This window comes from Podarcis bocagei (genome assembly GCF_964188305.1).
Source record: "Podarcis bocagei genome assembly, chromosome: 9".
Classification (NCBI taxonomy): Eukaryota; Metazoa; Chordata; class Lepidosauria; order Squamata; family Lacertidae; genus Podarcis; species Podarcis bocagei.
The window spans coordinates 74,956,678-74,973,529 of record NC_138134.1 but is presented as its reverse complement, the minus strand read 5'-3'; the positions used below and the strand labels follow the sequence as shown (position 1 = coordinate 74,973,529).

General features: G+C 46.7%; 2 protein-coding genes across 2 annotated transcripts; both read left to right on the top strand.

Moving 5' to 3' along the window:
• The first annotated feature begins 6,279 nt into the window (after positions 1 to 6,279).
• LOC308594813 (neurophysin 1-like) lies at positions 6,280 to 9,636 on the top strand. Its single transcript, XM_081208244.1, has 3 exons — positions 6,280 to 6,471; positions 6,783 to 6,987; positions 9,402 to 9,636. The coding sequence occupies exons 1-3, from the start codon at positions 6,352 to 6,354 to the stop codon at positions 9,437 to 9,439; spliced, it is 363 nt and encodes a 120-aa protein (XP_081064370.1). The 5' UTR covers positions 6,280 to 6,351; the 3' UTR covers positions 9,440 to 9,636.
• Positions 9,637 to 11,051: 1,415 nt separating this feature from the next.
• MRPS26 (mitochondrial ribosomal protein S26) lies at positions 11,052 to 15,810 on the top strand. The gene is made up of 4 exons (XM_081207457.1): positions 11,052 to 11,304; positions 14,622 to 14,768; positions 14,890 to 15,013; positions 15,431 to 15,810. The coding sequence occupies exons 1-4, from the start codon at positions 11,084 to 11,086 to the stop codon at positions 15,560 to 15,562; spliced, it is 624 nt and encodes a 207-aa protein (XP_081063583.1). The 5' UTR covers positions 11,052 to 11,083; the 3' UTR covers positions 15,563 to 15,810.
• The last annotated feature ends 1,042 nt before the right edge of the window (positions 15,811 to 16,852 follow it).

The following is a 16,852-nucleotide window of genomic DNA, read 5'->3' as shown; positions in this document are numbered from 1 at the left end:
TTGAATTCACAAGTGAGGAACAAGGTCCTCTTTGACCTCTGAATCTGACCTCCTGCGCCCCGTTTAAGTGCCAAATATTAAGGCACAAGAGAGTAGGTAGCAAGTTTGCTTCCTGGACAACGGTTAAGAGCCTGATGGTCAATTAGTAAAGCTAAAAGTGCATTACAGAGCAAAGGCGTTCAATGCGATTAAGAGTTTCAAGTCCTTGTCTGCAGCTGCAGAGTTGATGAAAGTGCTAACTGACTCTAACGAAGGTCAGGCAAAAAGGAACAGGTATGGCAGCAACAGATATTAGCCCCGGTTTCATTAATAGTCAGTATTTCTCATTTATATTCAGCATCACTGTCATTGCACCCTTGAAGAAAAAGAACCAATCCTCTCCCAGTAAGCCACTCTAAACCTTGTTTGTAAATATGTGTGTAACAGCAATCATGGCAGCCCATGTGGACCACAAGGTTTGGAAAGTTGGGCAGATCTCCTTTTGCTACACCAGGGTGGGAAGCCTCAGGCCAAAGGGACAATTGCACCACTCAGGTCATCTCTATCTGTCCCTCAAAGTCTCCCTAAGCCAGATACAGTGGTACCTTGGAAGTCGGTTCCAAAACCAAGGTGTCCTTCCCCATAGAAAGTTATGCAAAATGGATTAATCCGTTCCAGACACTTTTAAAAACAACTCCTAAGACAGAATAGAATAGAATAGAATTTATTATTTATATCCCGCCCATCTGGCTGGGTTTCCCCAGCCACTCTGGGCAGCTTCAAAGAGTATTAAAATACAGTGGTCTGTTAAACATTAAAAGCTTCCCTAAAGAGGGCTGCCTTATCTGAAGTCTTCTAAAACTCTGGTAGTTGTTCTTCTCTTTGACATCTGGTGGGAGGGCGTTCCACAGGGAGGGCGCCACTACCGAGAAGGCCCTCTGCCTGGTTCCCTGTAACTTGGCTTCTCGCAGTGAGGGAACCACCAGAAGGCCCTTGGTGCTGGACCTCAGTGTCCAGGCAGAATGATGGGGGTGGAGACGCTCCTTCGGGTATACTGGGCTGAGGCTATTTAGAGCTTTGAAGGCCAGCACCAACTCTTTGAATTGTGCTCGGAAACGTACTGGGAGCCAATGTAGGTCTCTCAGGACCAGTGTTATGTGGTCTTGCCGGCCGCCCTCAGTCACCAGTCTAGCTGCTGCATTCTGGATTAGTTGTAGTTTCTGGGTCACCTTCAAAGGTAGCTCCACATAGAGCGCATTGCAGTAGTCCAAGCAGGAGATAACCGGAGCATGCACCACTCTGGCCAGACAGTCTGTGGGCAGGTAGGGTCTCAGCCTGTGTACCAGATGGAGCTGGTAGACAGCTGCCCTGGACACAGCAATTTAACATTACTTTTACTCTCTAACGAGACCATCGATCCATAAAATGAAAGCAATAAACAATGCACTGCAGTCATACAATCCATCAATCGGTAGCTGAACCGGGTTCCACACAGACACACACACACACACACACACAGAGCCGCAAAAACAAAAACACAAAACAAATAGCAAAAACAGACAGACCACAGCGTAACACTCAAAATGGAAGCATGACACTCAAAACAGAAGTGTGGCGCTCAAACAGAGCACGTTCGGCTTCCGAAAAAATTTCACAAACCGGAAGACTTACTTCCGGGTTTGCAGTGTTTGGGTTCCAAGTTGTTTGAGTACCAAGGCGTTTGAAGAACCGAGATACCACTGTACAACACTCCTCATCCTTGCTCGCATCCTCCTTGAAGGTTTTTGCCTGGCTGGAATATGTCATTGAATGTTTCTTCCTTGCCTGTGTGGAAGACAGAGAATGATGTGTCAGAGTAGGGGGTGGGAATAGCCATAGAAACACAGAACTGTACAGTTGGAAGGGATATCAAGGGTCAGCTAGTCTAGGGTTGCCACATTTGTTCTGGCCAAATACAGGGCGGGGGGGGCAGGGCAGTTGGGGAAGTGATTTATACTTTCTCCATTTGGAGCCGAAATGATTTCAAAGCAAGCCATTACAATCTATTATAGAATCATAGAATCATAGAGTTGGAAGAGACCACGAGGGCCATCGAGTCCAACCCCCTGCCAAGCAGGAAACACCATCAGAGCACTCCTGACATATGGTTGTCAAGTCTCTGCTTAAAGACCTCCAAAGTAGGAGACTCCACCACACTCCTTGGCAGCAAATTCCACTGTCAAACAGCTCTTACTGTCAGGAAGTTCTTCCTAATGTTTAGGTGGAATCTTCTTTCTTGTAGTTTGGAGCCATTGCTCCGTGTCCGCTTCTCTGGAGCAGCAGAAAACAACCTTTCTCCCTCCTCTATGTGACATCCTTTTATATATTTGAACATGGCTATCATATCACCCCTTAACCTCCTCTTCTCCAGGCTAAACATGCCCAGCTCCCTTAGCCGTTCCTCATAAGGCATCGTTTCCAGGCCTTTGACCATTTTGGTTGCCCTCCTCTGGACACGTTCCAGTTTGTCAGTGTCCTTCTTGAATTGTGGTGCCCAGAACTGGACACAGTACTCCAGGTGAGGTCTGACCAGAGCAGAATACAGTGGCACTATTACTTCCCTTGATCTAGATGCTATACTCCTATTGATGCAGCCCAGAATTGCATTGGCTTTTTTAGCTGCCGCGTCACACTGTTGGCTCATGTCAAGTTTGTGGTCAACCAAGACTCCTAGATCCTTTTCACATGTACTGCTCTCAAGCCAGGTCTCACCCATCTTGTATTTGTGCCTCTCATTTTTTTTGCCCAAGTGTAATACTTTACATTTCTCCCTGTTAAAATTCATCTTGTTTGTTTTTGCCCAGTTCTCTAATCTGTCAAGGTCGTTTTGAAGTGTGATCCTGTCCTCTGGGGTGTTAGCCACCCCTCCCAGTTTGGTGTCATCTGCAAATTTGATCAGGATGCCCTTGAGTCCATCATCCAAGTCGTTGATAAAGATGTTGAATAAGACCGGGCCCAAGACAGAACCCTGTGGCACCCCACTAGTCACTCTTCTCCAGGATGAAGAGGAACCATTGATGAGCACCCTTTGGGTTCGGTCAGTCAGCCAGTTACAAATCCACTGCGGCCTAACAGGATGGCCCCAGCACACTGGGGTGTGGAGAGGATTAAGGGACTGGTAGGCATTGGGGACCAATCTGAGTCGTTTTTGCATTTAATGGCGAACCTACCTAATTCACACTTTCTGAAACAATACGCCGAAACACAACCGTCCTTCAAAACCTGCACTTTTCCAAATTTTGCAATGTAGCCCAAGTAATGCATGCAAAAATGGATATCCTAGGGTTAGGTGTGCATATATTGGTGAAAATAGCGTACAGAAATGCACTTAGGAAGAAGACAAACCTATGGTTGTGTACAGTATATGTGGCAAAATGCATACGGAAATGTGTTCTGTTGTGAGAAAATCAGCCTAAAAAGCTGACAAGTTTTGCTGAGAACTTTAAAACAATAAGAAATAAAATTGCAAACTGAGAGAAACCGAAATTGACAGATCTGTCCATCCCTAGCAGAGGAAAGGGGCAAAGGGTGCAGCAAGAATAGGAATAAGAATAAAATTATTTATACCCCACCCTCCCTGGCCAGAGCCAGGCTCAGGGCGGCCAACAACAGTAAAATTACAGTAAAAATATAACAGGGGAGGGAAAAAACCAATTTAAAATAAAGGTTAAAATGCAATTTAAAATGCAGCCTCATCAAAACCATAAGGGGAGGGAAGCATAGGGGCCAGGCGGAACAGCTCTGTCTTGCAGGCCCTGCGGAAAGATGTCAAATTCCGCAGGGCCCTAGTCTCTTGTGACAGAGCATTCCACCAAGTTGGGGCCAGTACTGAAAAGGCCCTGGCCCTACTTGAGACCAATCTAACCACCTTGTGACCTGGGACCTCCCAAATGTTGTCATTTGTGGACCTTAAAGTCCTCCGCGGGGCATACCAGAAGAGGCGGTCCCGTAGGTAAGAGGGTCCTAGGCCACATAGGGCTTTAAAGGTCAAAACCAGCACCTTAAACCTGACCAATGGTTGCACATCCTTCTTCAAACTTGCAATGTGGAGATATCAGGAACAGGGCCTATTCCATTTTAAAGATCATTAGTTATTGAAACACCAAAGGCTGCAGAGAGTTAGATTTGGAATCCCTTAATTCTGAGAGTTGACCCTACCAAGCTACAAGAACTCATCTGACTTGGAGTGAACTTGCGCCTTATTTTTATCCAAGTGGGTGAGAGGAATGGCTTACCCTCTTTTTTCATTTATGCCAACCCATTTCTAGTAAACTGCACGCACGATAGAACATAACGCTAACTGGAATGGATTCTATACTTCAGCAGCCTAAGAAGAAGTTAAGGCCGCTCTTTGTGCACCATCTACTGGTTCAGTAGACACACTCTGTGCATAGAAACAACTTTTTGACTTGGGCAAAGAGATCCAAAATAACTATAAGCCCTCTTTGGAGAACGCCTGGCCTGAAACGAAAGTTTCAGGAGCATTAGCACAAGTGATTTAAATGTTTTTAATTGCCTTAAGTATGTTACTATTTTATTTTTAATAGTACGGCTTTACCACTTTGGTGTTTGCCGTCCTAGGCTCCATTGGAAGACGCAACCATAAACTTAGAAGGGACCACGAGGCTCATTGTTATTTACTGAGTTGAATAGGATCCAAAAGGCAGCAGTCTGATTGGTCCTAGAACAATAGGATTCAGAATGCAGCAGTCTGATTGGTCCTAGAACAATAGGATTCAGAATGCAGCAGTCTGATTGGTCCTAGAACAATAGGATTCAGAATGCAGCAGTCTGATTGGTCCTAGAACAATAGGATTCAGAATGCAGCAGTCTGATTGGTCCTAGAACTATAGGATTCAGAATGCTGATTGGTCCACAGGAGCCACCCTATCCAGCTCCAGGTGGAAGGGAATCCGCAACCTGATTGGCCTACAGGAGAATCCCGGAATTAGCCAATCACGTGGGGCCCATTGTGTAAATAATGTATATAAAGCAGACATTCTGGGGGAACTCCTATTCCTCCTCACCACTATGAGCTGAATAAAGAGCATGAAATCCACTCTCCACTTGGAGTATATTTCACTCATCCTAGTCCAAGCCCTTGCAATGCAGGAACCTTTTGCCCAACATGGGGCTCGAACCCACAACCCTGTGTTTAAGAGCCTCACGCTCTAGCCACTGAGCTATTCCAACAGGAAATCTTAAACATTTTCATTGTCTCCGCTAGAAGTTGAGTCTTTAGTGTTGGCAGGCCCAAGCTGTGGAACCCTCTTCCAGATGAGACAGGCCTATGCACCATTTAAATTTTAAAAAATGAATTTCTACCATTTAAAAGGTCATTTTGTACTGTTTTCATGCTGTTTTATATTTTACTGTATATTAACATCTTATATTGTATGAATAGTTGATATATGCTGGGTAAATACTATTACTGTACTGGGACGCAGGTGGCGCTGTGGGTTAAACCACAGAGCCTCTTGGGCTTTCCAGTCGGAAGGTCGGCAGTTCGAATCCCCGCGGCGGGGTGAGCTCCCGTTGCTCAGTCCCTGCTCCTGCCAACCTAGCAGTTCGAAAGCATGAAGTGCAAGTAGATAAATAGGTACCGCTCCAGTGGGAAGGTAAATGGCGTTTCCGTGCGCTGCTCTGGTTCGCCAGAAGTGGCTTGGTCATGCTGGCCACATGACCCAGAAGCTGTACACTGGTTCCCGCGGTCAGTAAAACGAGATGAGCACCGCAATCCCTGAGTCGTCCGCGACTGGACCTAATGGTCGGGGTCCCTTTACCTTTACCTTTACTATTACTGTATAAAATAAATAGATCTAATAATAATGGGTGGTGTTTGTGCTTTCCACAAACAGATGTCCTCCTAAAATCTCAGGAGGTTTTTTCCGAGAGGGCTATGGCCTAGGCCAGAGTCTCACACAGATCAGATCTCCCCCAAATCCAGGGGGAAAGTATGTCAGATCTCCCGAAAGCCCAATGAAAAGTATTCATATTCTCCTCCCCAACCTCGGGTGACATCAAAGACTTCTTCAATTAGGGAGAAGTCTTGGCCTTTGATGCATCTTCCACCCAGTTTGGAACGAAACGGGAGAGAAAATTGCCCATATTTCAGTGGCCTCACATCTGCGACCTTGTCTTATTAGACATGACACTTGGCGTGAAGAGCAATGCCTTCTGCTTTTTAAGAGAAATGAGTAACAAGGGCTATAGCACGGCTCAACAGGCCTGTCCACCAGTATATATATGCCTACGGCCGTAAGGGCAAAAACCAGAAGGACCTTCTCCATTCCTGCTCCTCAAGAGAAGCAGCTGGTGGCAACCAGGACGACCATGTCTTACAATATGCTAGCCTTCTGCTTGCTTTGGCTCCTGGCTCTCTCTTCGGCTTGCTACATCCAGAATTGCCCCATTGGAGGGAAGCGCTCCCTTCTGGACATGGAAGTCAGAAAGGTAGGTCATGGCAGGTTTACGGCAAGGTGGGAGAGGGCTTTGGCTCAGTGTTAAGAGCATCTGCATGCAGAAGACTGCAGGTTCAATCCCTGGGCTCTCCATATCAGACCGGGAAAGAATTCTGTCTGTTGGTGTGGGTGTTTGTGTTTGTGTGTGTGTGTGTGTGTGTGTGTGTGTGTGTGTGTGTGTGCTTTAAATGCATGGTTTGCATGCCATCCAAACCACTTCAACTGTAAACATCGCCAGACATCGGATTATGTAAACCAGACTTGGATGAAGCTACATTTTCCCCGTTTTGTGCCCCACACCAGTGCATCTCCTGTGGTCCAAGAAACAGAGGGCATTGCTTTGGTCCCAACATCTGTTGCGGGGAAGAACTCGGCTGTTACTTTGGCACAGCGGAAACCATGAGATGCCAGGAAGAGAACTTCCTCCCAACGCCTTGTGAGTCTGGAAGGAAGCCGTGCGGCAACAGCGGAGGGACTTGCGCAGCATCAGGCATCTGCTGCAACAATGGTGAGGACATCTCTCCATCAGAAACCCACCCTTTTCCTTTTCTTTTAAAAATATTTTTTATTGGATTTTATATCTTTATAAAATAACCAGCACATAACAAACAAAATACAGAGCCCTCTTTCCCCCCCTATGACTTCCCTCAACTTCCTTTTCTGGTTTTTTGCATAATAACTTCTCCTGCACCTTACTTTGTTTTATCTTAATATTGAGTTCTCTATATTGCTTGTTGTTGTACTCTTATCTTATTTAACAACCTCTTTGTAGTTTCTATATTTGTTTTAGTTGACTGTAAGTGTTCACTCAAACCCTGCTAGTGAGTTCATCTCTTTCCATTGTTTCTGTATATACAACATGAATGGTTCCCATTCTTTTTTAAAGTCTCTGCAGTATTGTCTTTATCTCTAAGTCTTTTCATCAGTTTTTACCATTTCAGCATATTCCATCAGCTTTCCTTGCCATTCTTCTGTTGTTGGAATTTTGTTGCTTTCCCATTTTGGGCTAGCAATGTCCTTGTCACGGTTGCAGCTTACATGAAAAGTTTATTCTTCACTTTTGGCTGAAACCCGCCCTTTTTACCCATAACATTCATTGCTATGCTGTCCGTATCTATGCAGCGCCATGTGGTTTCCGGCACTTGTGCTTTCCACAGTGCGCATATCGCCCTTTTTGCTTTTTCAAGTGAACGCGATTTGGTTTCTGCTAGTTGGAAATTGCTGTAGGCATAGAAAATTGCTGCTGCTACAGCTGCTGTCGAGCTCGGCTACATAAAGCCAGTTTAGATGTGGGTAGGAACTCTGTCCTTATGCAGAGGTTCAAGTCAACATGTGGATGATGGGGATGGGAACCCCAGGTGTTATGTACTGAGTTGAACCCATTTATATGCTTTTTAAACATCCACAAATTGCTGCCGGGAAACAGGCGTGAGTTCATTTGTTACCTGCTGTGGAATACATGCAGTGAAATGATATTTTTGAATGAAAAGTGGCTTTTCTTAGAATCATAGAACTGCAGAGTTGAAGGGAACCCAAGAGTCATCTAGTCCAACCCCCTGCAATGCAACTACTTCTTAGCACAAGGTTACCAGATTTTTTTCAATGAATCCGGGGACGCTTTTCAGCTTCAGTTAGGATTTTGTCAGTGGACTGATTTGTAACCTTATCTTAGCAACTAGTTGATGCCAGCCTAAGCAAATCAACATTACCCTGCAATATGCCGCTCCCCCTGCATCTTATGTGATGCCGAGGAGCATGAAAGAGTACTTAAAATGGCCAAGAGTTGGCTAGAATACTGTTTTCTCATTTTTACGTTTTCCGTTTCCCTCTTGACAACTGTCAGGGACTAAGGCTTGGGCAGCTGAAAGGGACCAGAACTCTCTTGATGAGGTGTGGGGAACCATCAGGAACAAGGGCAGGGTGTGTGTGTGTGCAAATGCAGCCCTCTAAGCCTCTCTGGCCCTTGGGTCTCTCCCCAGCCCACACCTGCTCCCCAATCCTGCTTTGCACCCTTCTTGAATGTTTTTGCACGGCAGGAATGTTCCTCGATTATGCCTCTTGCTTGTGTGTATGGAGAATAGAGAGGAGGGTATGTGAGAAACTAGGGACGCGGGTGGTGCTGTGGGTTAAACCACAGAGCCTAGGTCTTGCCAATCAGAAGGTCTGCGGTTCGAATCCTCGCCGGATCCCTCGGCCAGTAAAGCGAGATGAGCGCTATAACCCCAGAGTTGGCCATGACTGGACCTAATGGTCAGGGGTCCCTTTACCTTTTTATGTGAGAAACTAGCCAACTGTAAAACTAGCCAAAGGTAAAATCTGCATGCACCGCCCCACCCACTTTTGCCTGTGCCCCTGGAAGTTGTCTAGAAGAATATGCAGCTCTTGCCTTTAAAAGATTCCTCCTCACTTGACCATGTTCCCTGGAATTCCAGAGATATATTACCAGAAAGGAATTTGATAAGCTGCCTCTGTGTGTCTCCTCTAATCACGTAGGCAACACTTCTCCCCTCTCAAGATGTTGGCAGGTGCTCCTCGAATTTTGGCACTACAGTGGTACCTCGGGTTACATACGCTTCAGGTTACAGACTCCACTAACCCAGAAATAGTACCTCAGGTTAAGAACTTTGCTTCAGGATGAGAACAGAAATTGTGCTCCAGCGGCGCGGCGGCAGCAGGAGGCCCCATTAGCTAAAGTGGTGCTTCAGGTTAAGAACAGTTTCAGGTTAAGAACGGACCTCCAGAATGAATTAGGTTCTTAACCCGAGGTACCACTGTACAGACAGCTGTCCAGGTAGTCTCTGTTGTTGGGCTGGCTCAGTATGCAACCTGCCTTGGGCAGATCTGTTCCTATGATGATCAGAAACGGCCACAAAAGACGTGGCCCATGTTGGTTTCTTTTGACGAATTTCCTTGTCATTTCAGAGGGCTGCACGGTAGACTCTGCCTGTGACCAAGAATGAGAAGACAACAAGGAACAAGGATCACGTGAATCCACTTTTTGATTATGAATTTGCAGGCAACGCCAGTGGGACACGTCAAGTACACATGCTGGATGCCAACGGCCGACAAACATGTGCAAATTAAAAGTTGCATATCAGCAACAGAAGTCTATGATTTGTGTTCTCCTGGCTTTTCAATAAAGTTCTATTAGCATGTCTATTGCTTATGTCACTGTTCATCTGCTTAACAATATGGCATGGAAGGGGGATACATTTGTTTATTCATTCATTTACTTGGGTCATTGTTTGCCTGTTGGCAAAAAAAAAAAAGTCTGCCAAGACTACCATAAAAAGATTTTTAAAGCACACATTAAAACAGAAAAATGTATTATTGCAAATTCTCAAAAAATGCTACAAATCGCAGCAAGAACTAGTCACAATTCCAACCAATCTCAACCTCCCAAGACTTGGTGGAATAGAAAGGGCCTGTTTCAAGAGCACACATAGTGCAGGGTAGAATAGGCAATGATCAGCAGCTAGAGAAGGGCTTTTAGCAATGTGTAATAATTGGAGGGAGGCGAGGTAACAGGCAGTGTAAGAACTCAAGTACACAACAATGTCCCCATTTCCATCTGAAATGTTGGAGTGCATGGAAGAAACACTTCGTAAAGGAAAGCATGGCGGCTCTCTGAGGTAATAACAATAACCCTTTGACGGGGCCTTCTTGGTAGTGGCTCCCCACTTGTGCAAGGCTTTCCATCATTCTTAACATTCAGGAGAAATTTTGAAAGCAGGCACTTTGGAAAATTCTGTTCCCGGCATCCTTGGAATTATTAGCTGTGAGGATATATTACTGTTTAATTTTGTTATTCTTATTTTTAATTGTACTGCTTCGCTGTTTGCCACCCTGGGCTCCTTTGGTGGGACAGGCAGGTGAGAATAATGCTAATAATTTAGCAATAATAATACCCGTGAGGGGGACCAGGAGCTGAGGCGTGGTTCCCCCCGCTCGTTTTATTTTATTATTTGCTGCATCCCACCTTTTCTCCTCCAAGGAGCTCAAGGTGGGCTACATGCCTCTCCCCACTCATTTAATCCCCCACAATAACCCTGCAAGGCAGGCTAAACGCTTAACTTGAGTGACAGGGAAGAGAAACTACATTTCCCATCACGCCCACACCCTACTTCCGGTGCCCTGCCCGCCCTCCAGCAGATGAGGCGCCGTCTTTCCTGCTCATTTCCTTGATTGACAGCGAGAGGGAGGACTACGTTTCCCGTCATGCTCACGCCCTATTTCCGGTGTCCTACACACCCTGCCTTCATTCTTTCCGCCTGCTTTTATTTCTGAGGTAGGCCGCGCTCGGGTCTCACCCGCCTCACGGGCCCAGCAAATACGGGGCCTAATAGCAGGAGACGGGAGTAGCGAAAGCGAGAAAACCATCCGTAGCCCGGGTCTACTTCCGGTGTGTAGGCCACAAGGAATCGAGTTGAGGAGGAAGACTCCATTTCCCATCGTGCCTCAGCCCCACTTCCGGTGCTTGGAGCCGCTCGTGAGGAAAAAGACAGCGAGGAAACTACATTTCCCATACTGCCCCAGTCCAGCTTCCGGCGTGCGGACTTTTCCCTCAGGCTTTTGCTTCCGCTCTAACCGCCGCCGCCGCCGGGATGCTTCGCGGGCTGGTCCCCTTCTCCGGCCGGGGCGGCCTTCTGGGCCGGAGCCTGGCGCCGCTCCTGGCCGCGCCTTCGCGGGGCCGCAAGACGCGCCACGACCCCCCGGCCAAATCCAAAGCCGGCAGGGTCAAGGTGCCGCCGCCCGTCGACCCGGCCGAGCTGCTGGTGGTGCTGGGCCGCTACGAGCGCTATAGGCGGGTCATGACCGCCCTCAGGTGAGGCGCTGGGGAAGCCTGTCACTCAGCCCTGCCGGCCAATCAGGGCAGCCGGCGGGCCCCTGGAGGCGGGGCCACGCGGACCTCGAAGGGGAGTTTGGGGTGCAAGTGGGGGGAAGGCGAAGTGGGGGGCCGGGCTCTGGTTCCTTTCCCTTTCTCTGCTGCGCCAATTTATTTAGATTCAGGTAGGTAGGTAGGTAGGGAGCCGTGTTGGGCTGAGGCAGTCGAGATAAATTTTAAAAATTTAAAAATTGTCCAGTAGCACCTTAGAGACCAACTAGGTTATTGGGAGAAAAGGAATGACAAACCTAGACAGCATCTTAAAAAGCAGAGACATCACCTTGCCAACAAAGGTCCGTATAGTTAAAGCTATGGTTTTCCCAGTAGTGATGTATGGAAGTGAGAGCTGGACCATAAAGAAGGCTGATCGCCAAAGAATTGATGCTTTTGAATTCTGGTGCTGGAGGAGACTCTGGAGAGTCCCATGGACTGCAAGAAGATCCAACCTCTCCATTCTGAAGGAAATCAGCCCTGGGTGCTCACTGGAAGGACAGATCGTGAAGCTGAGGCTCCAAGACTTTGGCCACCTCCTAAGAAGAGAAGACTCCCTGGAAAAGACCCTGATGCTGGGAAAGATGGAGGGCACAAGGAGAAGGGGACGACAGAGGACAAGATGGTGGGACAGTGTTCTCAAAGCTACCAGCATGAGTTTGACCAAACTGCAGGAGGCAGTGGAAGACAGGAGTGCCTGGTGTGCTCTGGTCCATGGGGTCACGAAGAGTCGGACACGACTAAACAACAACAACAAAAGTTTGTTCTGGATATAAGCTTTTGTGTGCATGAACACTTCTTCATGAATCTAGAATCATGGAGGAATCTAGAATCTCCATGAATCTAGAATTATGGAAGGCAGCACATTGAGCTGCATGAAATGGAAGAAGTGTGCATGCGAACTAAAGCTTATACTCAAAACAAACTTAGTTGGTCCCTAAGGTGCTACTGGACAATTTATTATTATTATTATTTGTTCCAATTTATTTAGTTATTATAGACCACAAGCTGAACACGAGCCTACAGGGTGATGCAGCAGCAGAATAAGTGAGTGCTATTCTAAGCTGCATCAACAGAAGTCTAGTGTCCAGATCAAGGGAAGTCATAGGTAAAGGGACCCCTGACTGTTAGGTCCAGTCATGGACGACTCTGGGCTTGCGGCACTCATCTCGCTTTACTGGCCGAGGGAGCCGGCGTACAGCTTCCGGGTCGTGTGGCCAGCATGACTAAGCTGCTTCTGGCGAACCAGAGCAGCACACGGAAATGCCATTTATCTTCCCACCACAGCAGTACCTATTTATCTACTTGCACTTTGACGTGCTTTTGAACTGCTAGGTTGGCAGGAGCCGGGACTGAGCAACGGGAGCTCACCCTGTCGCAGGGATTTGAACCGCCGACCTCCTGATTGGCAAGCCCTAGGCTCTGTGGTTTATACCACAGCGCCACCCATGTCCCACAGCAAAGTCATAGTCCTGTTCTATTCAGAATTGGACACAGAATTCCAAGTGTGGTCTAACCAAGGCAGAAGGGAAGTCATAGTCCTGTTCTATTCTGCCTTGGTTAGACCACACTTGGAATTCTGTGTCCAATTCTGGGCACCACAGTTGAAAAAGGATGTTGACAAGCTGGAAGTTGTGCAGAGGAGGGTGACTGAGATGGTCAAGGGTCTGGAAACTAAGCCTTATGAGGAACAGTTGATATGTGAACCGTCATCTAATATCTAAAGAGCTGCCACATGGAAGAGGGGGCAAGCTTGTTTTCTCCTGCTCTGGAGAGTAGGACTTGAACCAATAGCTTCAAGTTGCAAGACAGGATCTGTCATGGATGCTTTAATTAATTAATTAAGTATTTTTAAGTAATTTCGTTGTCCCCGAGAGGGGGCAATGACAATAAAGATATTATTATTATTATTATTATTATTATTATTATTATTATTATTATTATTATTAGTTGAGATTCATGCATTGCAGGGGGTTGGACTAGGTACAAAGATGTGGTGTGACAGCCATTTTCAAAATTGTGTTTGAAAGTCCCATTGTTCTGGGTGCTTTTTTTTTTTTTGCTACAGGGAATTTCATTAGCCTGAGCAGTTTCTGAGCTCTGGGCTCAGTACTGTGCCTAAGAATTCAGATTAAAACTGCAGAGTGGAAGGAAAGGAGGATGTTTTTCTGCCTCCCCACTTCCAGATACTCTCTGAAAACTGGAGAAGAGACCCTCTTAAGAATATTAGGGGGGTGGGCAGGGGAAGGACTAGACCATGTGATAAATGAACATAATATTTTAGCTGCAGTTCATTCATTTTCAGCTTTGTATTCTTGTTATTAAAAAAGTGTGCCTAGACATTCCAATGTTGCATCCATAACCTAAGTTTAAGGTGCCATTTAGATCCTAGCTTTCATATCTCAGTTTCTAACACTGCTTCAAGTGTCTGAAGGGCTGTCACATAGAGGCCAGGACTTGAACCAATGGCTTCAAGCTCCCAGAAAGGAGATTCAAACTTAAACATCAGGAAGAACATTCTGATAGTAAGAGCTGTTTGACAGTCTTGCTCAGGAGGTGGTGGACTCGCCCTTCTTGGAGGGTTTTAAGCAGAGTTTGGATGACCACCTGTCACATTGATTTAGTTGAGATTCCTGCATGGTAGGGGATTCTATGATTTATATATTAAATGTGTATATCACCCTTCATCTGAAGAGTTCAGGCAGTTCACAGCATAAAAATACAGTGGTGCCTCGCAAGACGAAAAGAATCCGTTCCGTGATTCTCTTCGTCTAGCGGTTTTTTCGTTTTGTGAAGCAAGCCCATTGACGGATTAGAGGATTAGCGCTATTAGCGGCTTTTAGCGGCTTATCAGCTTATCGGATCAGCTGATAAGCGGCTTAGAAAAGGGGGGGGGGGAACCCCGCAAGAACTCGCAAGACATTTTCGTCTTGCGAAGCAAGCCCATAGGAGATTCGTTTTGCGAAGCACCTCCAAAACGGAAAACTCTTTCGTCTAGCGAGTTTTCCGTCTTGCGAGGCATTCGTCTTGCGGGGCACCACTGCACAAGATAAAAACGCAACTGCGCAAACATAAGTTCTGAATGATTGATAGGCATTCATCAGGGTTGAGGGACCTGTGATGGGAGCTGTAGTTCAGTGACATCTGGAGGATCACAACCCTGCATATGACACATGGGGCCCTTGTGACTCTTGCCTCTGCAGGGAAGATATCAGTAACAAAGGGGCAGCTGCTTTTTTAACATTCCCTCCTATGCTCTCTACCAGAGGCGAGTTCAAAGAAGAGGTGCTGCGGAAACATTATGCAGAGAAGTTTGGGGAAGTCTGGAAGCAGAGAGAGGAGGCTGCAAACAAGGAGCATCAAGAGCTGATGGCCTGGAATGACGCAGAGAACAGACGTCTACGGGAACGGAGGTGAGCATGGCGTGTTGATTTTTAAATCTGCTGTTGATTTCATTACTCTTCTTGGCCTTTGGCTGTTTCTGTTGTCTTGAGAGCAGCAAGTGCTAAGTTCCTTCTGTGTCCCTAACCCCAGGGAGGAGCGCCTCCGAAAGGAAGCAGCAGCTGATCAAGAACGCCGACTGCTAGGAGCCCAGAATCGGGCTACCTATATGGAAGAAATTCTCAAGGAGAAGGAGAAAGAGGTGCTCCAGTTGCAGGTAGGGAAGCCAGCATGCTGCAAGCAGCTGCCTTCACTTTGACGCTTCTTCCTTAGAGCAATCTTTTTGCTACTGCGGACTGGTTAAATGTCAAAATGCTACCTAGTTTTGGTGATGCTTGGGGGACACAAAATAAAAGAGAAAGTTCATAAGAGAACAGCCAGGACTCCAACCAGGGTCCTTTGGCTATTGTTTTAGGTTACCAGAGGAGGGTGTGGCTGGGTTAACAGTGGTAGTAGTCCAGGTACAGCACTGGGGGGTTTTACTGAAGGCCACTGCTGCCTTTTCTCCAACCCTTTGGGCGCTGATGCAATGACGAAAGACTTGAAACGGACAACCCTGTGTGTGTGGAGTGTTGTTCAGGGGGAGAAATACTGTGTTTGTAAAATGCCTTCTTTTCCTCTTTTGCTGATGCAGGAAGAAGCCAAGAACTTCATCACCCCTGAAAATATAGATGAGCGGATTGAGGAGTGCCTAGACAACCCTCGCAACTACAATTTTGCCATTGATAAGGAAGGAAGGATAGCCAAGCGGAGCTTATTGCCTTAGCAACTCATACCAGAGGAGCCGGGCGTCCTGGTATTCCCTGCCAGAGTGGTTGAGTGTCCTTTCCATCCAGATGCCAGAGTCACTGTGAGGGGACCAGGACTGGCTTGCTCAACTTCATCAATAAGACTGCTTTGAGACATTCACCCTGAAATATGTATATCTTTGGGGTTTTATACTTCCAGAACATTGGTGCCCTTCTTGAAGACTTTGTTGCCGTTTTTCTGTAATAAAATATTGGGTTTCTCTTAGAGGTGTCATTCGCTATGTCCTGAGCATTTTAAAGGTCTATGGCAAAGAGGGGCCACAAAACTTCTCAGTGAGGATTGGGCACAGAATGGTGAGTGACCGTTGGGGAGGAAGCATGGAAATGGGGGTGGAACAGGGTGGATTCTCGTTCTCAGGCTAACCAAACACCAATTAGTGAACATGCGGCAATGTGAGTGGCAAAGAAAGCATATTACAGCTTGGTACCTGATTGGGCGGTTTTTTTTAGGATAGTTCAGAAGGGGAAGGATCCCTGGAGCTCTTGAGGGCTGACCTTGGCCAATTGGCTGCACATTTTGGGTATAATGTCGCTCATCTTCTGAGAGACTTTGACTCCATAGTTGTTGCAGTTCCAACTGAAGCACCAGGAAAGTGATGTTCAGCCCTCTCGGAGTTATGCTGTGGGCCCTGTTTTATCCCCAATGCTATCTAATATCTATATGAAGCCATTAGATGTGGCCCTCCATATCTTCTTCTGTGCTATACAGTGGCACCTCGGGTTACATACGCTTCAGGTTACAGACTCCGCTAACCTGGAAATAGTACCTCGGGTTAAGAACTTTGCTTCAGGATGAGAACAGAAATTGCACAGCAGTGGGAGGCCCCATTAGCTGAATTAACTGAAGTGGTGCTTCAGGTTAAGAACAGTTTCAGGTTAAGAACGGACCTCCGGAACAAATTAAGTTCTTAACCCGAGGTGCCACTGTACTGGCTGGGGCTGATGGAACAGCAGGTTCCCCATCCATGGTCTGACGGTACAAAACACTCTTTGGAAAATCCCCTTCTTGCTTCCAAACTACCTGCAATCAGAAGCATGCAAGAAGAGCTTACAGAATAAGACCAAACGCCCATCTAGTCCAGTAGAGCACGAGACTCTTATTAATCTCAGGGTCTTGGGTTCGTGCCCCACATTGGACAAAAGATTCCTGCATTGCAGAGAATTGGACGAGATGATTCTCGCGGTCCTTTCCAACTCTACAGTTCTTTGATTCTATGCTCACAGTAGCTAACCAGATGCCCATGGGA

What these genes read in the sequence shown, in the direction of transcription:
- MRPS26 (XM_081207457.1), top strand. Translation starts at nt 11,084, where the DNA reads ATGCTTCGCGGGCTGGTCCCCTTCTCCGGCCGGGGCGGCCTTCTGGGC. An exon ending in CGGGTCATGACCGCCCTCAG is followed by an intron (nt 11,305 to 14,621) that starts GTGAGGCGCTGG and finishes GCTCTCTACCAG; the next exon opens with AGGCGAGTTCAAAGAAGAGG. An exon ending in AAGAGGTGCTCCAGTTGCAG is followed by an intron (nt 15,014 to 15,430) that starts GTAGGGAAGCCA and finishes TTGCTGATGCAG; the next exon opens with GAAGAAGCCAAGAACTTCAT.
- LOC308594813 (XM_081208244.1), top strand. Translation starts at nt 6,352, where the DNA reads ATGTCTTACAATATGCTAGCCTTCTGCTTGCTTTGGCTCCTGGCTCTC. An exon ending in TGGACATGGAAGTCAGAAAG is followed by an intron (nt 6,472 to 6,782) that starts GTAGGTCATGGC and finishes GCCCCACACCAG; the next exon opens with TGCATCTCCTGTGGTCCAAG. An exon ending in AGGCATCTGCTGCAACAATG is followed by an intron (nt 6,988 to 9,401) that starts GTGAGGACATCT and finishes TTGTCATTTCAG; the next exon opens with AGGGCTGCACGGTAGACTCT.